The following is a 9,073-nucleotide window of genomic DNA, read 5'->3' on the forward strand; positions in this document are numbered from 1 at the left end:
TTTGAATAAAAATTATATTAAACACATATATATTCCTTATTTGCGCCTTCTTCATCAATCCCATCCTTCTTCCTCCATATATTATATAATAAATTAATATTTAATATATATATAATAAGATATAATTAGATGTAATAAATTAATATTTAATATATAAAAACTTAACATAAAAATAAATATATTTTCTCGCGTACGCCTTAGCCTCCGTCTTATCGCGCTTCCGCTATCCTTTCTCCTCACTTTCCTTCTTTCTCTCTCTCACACTAATTATATTCTATTGTAATCTTCTCCTTTTCTTACCACGCGCGCTCTTCTTGTCCTACGCTATGTACAATGCACACAGCGCTCTCCTTACCCTATCCTATACCACGCGTCTATCGCGCCGTCCCTTTCTACCGCGTTGCAAACGCCTATCACGCCGTCTCTTTCTACCGCGTTGCGAACGTCTATCGCGCCGTCTCTCTCTATCGCGTTGCGAACGCCTATCGCGCCGTTTCTCTCTGGGTGCGTTCCGTTTCACGCATGGATCGCATGGAAAGCTCGGAGGTCGTTCCGTTTCACTCCATACGCGATTCATGCGCGCATGAGAACGATCTCCCACCATAATGCTTTTTCCCACCACTTAGCGCATAAGAACGCATGAACTGCCTCAGCTCCCGAGGTGAGGCAGCCCATGCGTGATCCATGCGCGTATACGTTTCATGTGTTTTATGCGCGAAACGGAACGTAGCGGTGTTCGGATAAAATAAGTTTTTTCAGTATTTTATAACATGGCTAATGAAAAAGAGTTACAAGTTTATGTAAATGATGAATTATGGAAATTTAACGTATCCGAAGTTGAATTCCTAGGAGCAACGACTGGCAGTAGGTGTTAATATAAAAAATTTTAATTGTAACCTCAAATTTCACGATTCTTTAAAACAATATATTTATTCCAAATACCCATTAAATTTAACTTTTACAAGCTGTAAGACTGGGTCTACAATAAGTGTAGTAAGCCTTAAGCCATAAAAAATTAACCAATTATATTCATTATTTATATTATTATACAATTAATATTCAATATTTTATATATGAAGAAATATGTCCCGTATATGCATATATATACAATTAATATTCAATATTTTATATATAAAGAAATATATACATACATAAAATATATGCGGGACAGATTTCTTCATGTGTAAAATATTAAATTCCAGTCGAAAATAACACTCATTCTCTGTAAGATGCCCTGTGAATAATTAAAGTTTTGCTTTCTTTTACCAGATAAAGAAATTATCAAGCTCTTAGTAGAAAGAGAAAGAGAAAGAAGAAGTATTGTAATGATCGAACAACTAGAGCTGCATTCTGTTCCACGCTTAGAAGCTAACGAACCTGTGGATGCATCTGAAATAAACAACGAACAGCCTGTAGTTGCATCTGAAATAAACAACGAACAGCCTGTAGTTGCATCTGAAATAAACAACGAAGCTAATAATAAGAAAGAGTTCTTTACATGGCCAGATAAAGCAATACTATTATTACTCGATATCTATCGAAATAAAGAATCAGAATTTGCGGGTTTAAAACGTCACAACAAAATATGGAATGAAATCTCAAATGAAATGAAGGAGGCAAACTATAATGTGACTGGTACTCAGTGCCAAAACAAAATGTCCGGACTCAAAAGGACATACAAAAATATTACTGATAGTAATAAAAAGTCAGGAAATCATTCCAGTTCTTGGGCTTTTTACTCGACGATGGACTCAATATTCGGAGAAAAAGCATGGGTAGACCCGGTGTCACTAGCCGGCAGTGATAATCCACCTTCCCCAGGTTCTTTCTCAGAAAAGTTATCATCAACTTTATCAGAGAAGTCAACTGCAGACAGAATTGGGTAAGTTTATTTTTTTTAAATAAATTAAGATTAAAGTTAATGGGCTTCTGCCCACAGGACACGGAAACGCCTGCCGCGCGGCAAAAACGACGCAATAGCCAATCAACGTGTTGTTGTCCTGGCGTTTATTGACTACCGCGTCAGTTTTTCCCGCGCGGCAGGCGTTTCCGCGTCCTGTGGGCAGAAGCTCAATAGCTCTAAATAAAAGTTAATAGCTCTAATTAAAAGTTAATATGTTTAAAATTAACGTCAATATTAACTAAACTAAATTAAATTAACAGTTTATAATTTTTTATTTGATTAATTTAAGTTTTCACTTATTAAATAGTTCAACTATGGCAGCAGATGAACTAAAACCGAAAAAAAGAAGAGTAAAATCGATTTTAGAGTCATTTATTACCGAAATAAAAGAAGAAAAGTAAAAGGAGAGAGAAGATAGAGAACGACGTAGAGCAGAAAAGGTAGAAAGACAAAATCAAATGCACAAAGACAAAATGCAACTTCAACAGTCTTTCCTTGAAATATTCAGCAAGATCGCAGAACGCAAGTAGCCTTAAAATATGTATGTGCTTATTAATGTTTTTTATTTAAAAATTTTACTAAAATAGCTATTTATACAAATTATAAACATGTCATGATAATTTTATTTAATTCGAAAAAGATTAATGTTTTTTTTAAATTCAATATTGTAGCTATCAAAAATTATTATTATATTAATTAAGTGTTATGTAATTTTAAAGCTATTTCAAGCAATATTAATTTATTTTGCAATGCATTTGTGTTAGAGGCACATGATGAAAACTTTGAATGTGCTTATTGTTTTTTTTTTTCAATCAAAAGTTTTGATCATACATTATTTAAGTTTTCTGTTATTCAATTAATAACAATTGTGATTGCTACTACGGCAGAGTTTTCTTACAGACTGCATGACTTATCCTAGTCAAGATAAATTTTATTTAGCTTTTGTATAATTGAGATAAGTTTAATAGAGTTTAATTTTATAGAGTTTATTTATTTGAATTGAACTGATATGTGATTTCTCTTTAATTTGAACATTGTATTAGCAAGACTAAGGCTCGATTGTAATAATACAATATTATTTCGGTTTTATATTTACATATATGTAAACAAGATTTATAATTAAATATGTATCTTTATTCATTATTAAGAAATAGACACATTTAAGTCTTAAATGTGTTTACCTTTTTAGCTAAATAAAGGACTCCTTTTTTGCTTTATTTATTTGAAATGTATCTGCAGGCTCTTTCAATTTATCAGCTTACAGTTCTTTGTCAATCATTGCCACTTTGTTTCTTACTTTCTCGGATCACATGAAAACTTATCCAAAGTAACATTAATATAATCGAGCCTAAAACTCTTCTCACAATACAAAAGTACAAGCAATATAAACAAGAAATAACAGACAAAAAGAAGAGAGAGCTCTCTATATCTTGCTCGTGTTATTCCCTGTTCATGTTGTCTGTACTTTTATATTGTAAGGGCTTGTTATTCTTGAATGTTATTATGTTATTCTTGAATCCCAAAGCAAGTTGTTCCTTACTGTTCTTTTTTAATATAGGAAACGTGTGTATATATTGTAAAATTATACATTCAAAAAATATGTTAATAAAGTTATCACATAATTTATTGAATATCAGTTTTTTTAATATATATGCAGTGCAGTCTTGAGCATATACCCATGTTTAATCATTTTTTTTGTAGCAGTACAAAGAATTTTTATAAGCTTGTGAGATTATAATATGTCAAAACCAACTGCTATATTATATTATAACTTAAATTAAATATAATGATCTATATTTATGATTTATAGGAAGGATTAAATTATAAATAATTTGTACAATTTACATTTTTATATACAGTGTTTATAAAACAAATATTTTTATTGTATATATTATACGTATATAGTTCAAATATTTCAAAATACAATATATTAGATATAGTATAGTAACATCTCATCACTTTGTAAATTATAATGTAATTTTAGCTTTACATAGTTGCGAATTTTACTACTAAATCTCACAAAATGTTGAAAGAAGAGGTATGCTAAAAAAAGGTAGGTAGGCAGAATCAAGTTATATTGTGCAAGAAAAATTGAAAATATACAAAGACAGCTCCAATAGTCTAATTAAACTACTCACTAAAGTATTTACAATATTTACAGTATTTGAAAAGATAAAAAAAACTATTTTTTTATAATAATATGTATAAGATAATGTATGTAACAAATAATTACGAAAATCTACACATTCACTGCATGTCACTGATACCATTTCTTCGTCTAATTATTTTCGTTTCCAAGGCTCATTCTCAACTCATTCATAATTCTTACCCTTTTTTGATTACCCAAATCTGTACTTGCTGCTATAACATCAGGAACATCATTCCCATCATTGGGACAAACAACAACATCGTCTATAATATCATTTTGCAGTATGCAGATATTATGCATTACACAGCATGCAATAATAAACTGTGGTATCTTGGTGACATCAGTGAGAGGTAAACAGTCAAGTAAAATGCGAAATCGCATTTTTAAAAGCCCAAAAGCTTTTTCAATGGCCATGCGAGTAGACGATAAACAGTAATTGAAATTCTTTTGCCTTGCAGTAAGATGTCCGTTATCTCTAAATTGTACCATAACATGTGAATGAAGTGTATAAGCTGCATTTCCAATAAGATGAGAATCTGCAGGAAAATATTCATATGACCTCTGGATAAAATCAGCTACAGGAGAATTCCTAAAAACTCGTGCATCATGCACAGAACCTACATGCCCAGTATAACAATGAGTGAATAGACTTCGAGCATCACACACAGCTTGGAGGTGAATAGCATGAAAACTTTTCCTGCAGATATAAGAAGCTGCATCTTTTTTAGGAGCTCTTATCTTTATAAAGGAACCATCAATTGCCCCAATAACGCCTGGAAAATTCTTTGCTCTTTGAAACTCTTCGATCACGCGAGTAGCTTCCTCTCCTCTTGGCCATTTTAGGAAACGTGGCGCTAGACAGTGGAGAGCGTAAGTTACACGTTTCACAGCACGCCATGCAGTAGCTTTTCCTACACCAAACTTGACGCAGATAGACCTAAATACAGAATGATAGAACTAGAAACTGTCGCCAAGGTCTCAATGCACCTTTAAAATCATCTCACTCAGCATGTAATATTTCTGAAACATTGCTGTCATTCAATATTATATGCTGAGTGGGTTCGATAGAAACTTTAAAAATTCTTTATTCGATCGTTACATCTAACAACGGTGACAAACATTAAATGAAATTGCAGACTAAGGGCTTATCCAGACAAACTTGCATAGACACATAACCATATGCATAAGGAATTTGATTGGTCAAATTCTTTATTTTTGCTTATAGTCCAATCAAATTCCTTATGCATATGGTTATGTGTCTATGTAAAGGCCGCCGCACACACTTTTACATAACGCATAATGCATATACATAAGGAATTCGATTGGTTGAATTCCTTATGCATGTGTTTATAGACCAATCAGTTTACTTATGTATGTGCATTATGCGTTATGTAAAAGTGTGTGTGGCGGCCTTTACGTTTGGATAGATCCTTACAGCTGGATTTTTAGTATAGTCAAACATTACATATACCGATATGAATCTGGAGTAGCCATGAACCATAACGTAATTAAAAGTTGCTTTTCTGCAGATATTTGTTTTCTTCCGCAAGCATTGATGCCATTCAAAATTGGTTTTACAAGCATCAAAACTAGTTGGAATGTCTCTGGAAATACCCTGCAACATAACTCAAAGTCAAATACAAGGCAGATTTGTTATTTATCAATCATTGACAGAAAATACATTCGTACAAACCTAAAATGTTGTTTAAAAGTTGTTTTGGAGTATCCTAGAACAACTCGTTCCACATAATCAGACAACTTTTCTAACACAGAAATTTCACCCCGCGTCTCATGTACCATTAATATGGCACACAAAGTAGGCATGTCATCATTTTCTTGATAACAATCTTCTTCACTGCTAGATGATGAAGAGGTTTCATCATGAAAATCTTCATCAATCTGGTTAAAAATAGAAGACATCACAAAGAGCACATCACTCGCCATGTCTTCTTTTTCTTTTTTTTTAAATAGTTTTAATGAATTTCCCGATCTATTGATATTGATCAGGATCAGATTAGATTTTATAGAGAGGACAAAAACTCTACAAATATAATCCAAACAAAAATACGCGCAATACAGTCGATCGTGTCAAGAACTCAAGAATGACAATGAACTAATACCATATTATTCCACCATGTCTGTTTTCAAGTCAAACGAAACGTGCATCATAACCGTTCTGTTTCTCTATACGCAGTAAGCGCATGGGAAAAACGGAACGCACCCATGCGGTCATGCGATGCGCTTCCGTCCATGCAGTCTATGCGTGAAACGGAACACACCCTCTATCCCTCTCCCTACTCGCGGACCCATCGATTACGCCGCGGACCTCTCTCCCCTCTCCGCTGTCCCCTCGTCCACCAGCTGCGTCGCGGACCTCTCTCTCCTCTCCGCTGTCCCCTCGTCTACCGGCTGCGTCGCGGACCTCTTCCTCTTCTCCGCGTACCCCTCGCCTACCAACCGCGTCGCGGACCTGCGTGACGTCATCCTCCCGCACTCACGGTTCCCTCTTGCCCCCACACCCCCCTCGAGCTTCTGAGTTAGAACTCTCCTTAACACACTACTTTATCTTAAAAAATTTTCATCAACATTTAAGTATGTGATAGAGTAAAGACGAGAAAATGAAACATGAGAATCACGAGTCAATTGTTCTTTGGTTGTGTGCGTGTGTGAGTCGCGTCTTCAGTCTTCAGTTTTTAGTCTTCAGTCTGACGAGTCAATGTATATTTGTTGTTTTCTTGACGTCTTCTAATTGCTAAATAAATAATAATTTTATATATTTCAGTTTTTATTTTTAAATTTATATTTCTCTTCTGCTACATGTATATGTACATATATATATATATATATTATACTTATTACTACATGCATATGCATTAGTAGATACTCATATCTGCATTTATATTGTAATAAATTTAATATACTGTATATACTAAGCCATATTTTATTGTACATTACAAAAGACACAGTCTCTAATATATTATTTTTAAAAACAATTTTTTTAAGTTAAAGTACGTTAATCATAAATATTTTTATGATTAGAGGAGCGCGATAAGACGGAGGCTAAGGCGTACGCGAGAAAATATATTTATTTTTATGTTAAGTTTTTATATATTAAATATTAATTTATTACATCTAATTATATAATTATATCTTATTATATATATTAAATATTAATTTATTATATAATATATGGAGGAAGAAGGATGGGATTGATGAAGAAGGCGCAAATAAGGAATATATATGTGTTTAATATAATTTTTATTATTACGTCCCAGCATCAAAATTTTTTCCATTTACTTTTAAGAAACACCAAACTTATAATATAAACCCAAACAATAAGTTATCGACTACATTTTAGCCGATAAGTTATTCACTGGACAAGTTACCCATTATAATCGTTACCGACTCTAGCCGATAGTCCGAAACGTGAATCATAAAATAGCCGCCTTTCCACCACCATAGGACTCCCCCGCTAATCCGAACCCTTAGATAACCCTTCCTACGCGTCCACCTCACTCTTCAACTCTGACCCGCACAAACCGAAGGACCTCGAAACAGTCCCAAAAATCGGCACATCAATTCGAGACTCTGAGCGATGCACTTCTCTCCCTAGAAGTGCTCCTCATCCTTGCAATTCTATTTCGATACGCGATTCCATTTCCAAACCCTGTTCCAAGTCAACACGCTTTCCATATGCACATTCGTTTCCATTTCAGTACGCGATCCTATTCCATACAGTTCCACTTCAACGTCATTCTACCTCACACGAGCCCATATTATATCGATACTTCATTATACTACGTCCGTACACCCTGCGTCAGTTCTCCGTGCCGATAGCTCTCTGATTTATATTCACGCGTCACCACTGTAACCATCCAATGTAAGTTTAGTTAAAATATACATATATTTACGAAATCTCATTGTGCATTAATACCGAAACATATCTGAACCCAGTCCGCATTTTCTACGTTCGGCGTCATATTAAGTTTCAATCCGACCCTCAACAGACCTGGTTTCAACCATTAACCAAACCAACGACGTAGGCGGTGCAGACAATTGCACGCTCGTTACTATCCTTACCCAGCCGATATCGTGCTAATATTCTGCACATACGGCACTCCTACCCTAAGACCAAAGCTTACAACTTCTCCTGATAGCATCGTGCTAACATTCTGCACATGCCACCTCCCTACCTCAAAACCAATGGTCGAACCCAGCGAACACGCGAAACTAATTTGATCTTTCTGTAGATGCCAAAAATAAAAAGAGGCGGACACAAATTCCACGCGCGACGTTTATACTACGAATTCAAATACGCCCCCGTCAGTGAAGCGGATAGTGAATTCCTCGGGACGGATTGCCTATATTTTGACTTAGAATACGAGGCGTACTTTAACCCGGCGTTACGAGCGAAGCAGGTCAAACCTCTGAAGACGGACATCCGCATAACGTCTATGAGATACTTCCCGTGGCCGCGCAAACTAATACCGTTAGACACGCAGCTACTGTTTCCCCCTCTACCGCCCGCAAATTACGTACCGGGAGATCCGAGGAAGACCTGCTACCTCCAGATACGCGACGAGATATTATACCTAAACTACGGGTGTTCCACCCCCGAGCACTGGGGTTCCACGGAACAACCGATAATAATAGATTAACATCACGCGGAATGAAACATAATAATATCTTGTAGTAGCGTTACGTAAAATACGAAACTTGGAAAACGCAGAGTTTTCTCGTGCCGACACTTTTTACGACCGACCCTTTTTTTGCTTCCTGCCCCTCCCCTCCCGCCTCGAAGCGCGTCACCGATTAGAAAACGTCCGTTGCACTTACATCTCGGGATTCGCTCACAAATTGGAACTCACCCCGTATTGCGCATCTTGCTTTGTAAATTCCGACAATATCGATAGAGATTCTTACGCGTACTTCAACGTACACCTCGCGATCGACAGCACGCGCTACACCGGCGTGTATTGCACGGCCTGCCTCCGTAATCTAGCATTTTTCCCGTTCGACTG

At 35.6% G+C, this 9,073-nt stretch overlaps 2 protein-coding genes across 2 annotated transcripts; one reads left to right on the forward strand and one right to left on the reverse strand.

The window, feature by feature from the left end:
- Positions 1–693: 693 nt before the first annotated feature.
- LOC140667014 (uncharacterized) lies at positions 694–2,505 on the forward strand. Its single transcript, XM_072894642.1, has 3 exons — positions 694–864; positions 1,270–1,882; positions 2,211–2,505. Exons 1-3 carry the CDS (start codon positions 771–773, stop codon positions 2,302–2,304), a joined length of 801 nt encoding a protein of 266 aa, XP_072750743.1. The 5' UTR covers positions 694–770; the 3' UTR covers positions 2,305–2,505.
- A 1,930-nt stretch (positions 2,506–4,435) lies between these two features.
- LOC140667215 (uncharacterized) lies at positions 4,436–6,302 on the reverse strand. Its single transcript, XM_072894957.1, has 4 exons — positions 5,746–6,302; positions 5,524–5,667; positions 4,674–4,989; positions 4,436–4,588 (listed from the first exon to the last, which is right to left on the reverse strand). The coding sequence occupies exons 1-4, from the start codon at positions 5,994–5,996 to the stop codon at positions 4,436–4,438; spliced, it is 864 nt and encodes a 287-aa protein (XP_072751058.1). The 5' UTR covers positions 5,997–6,302.
- Between the last annotated feature and the right edge of the window lie 2,771 nt (positions 6,303–9,073).

This window comes from Anoplolepis gracilipes, chromosome 6, assembly GCF_047496725.1.
Source record: "Anoplolepis gracilipes chromosome 6, ASM4749672v1, whole genome shotgun sequence".
Taxonomy (NCBI): Eukaryota; Metazoa; Arthropoda; class Insecta; order Hymenoptera; family Formicidae; genus Anoplolepis; species Anoplolepis gracilipes.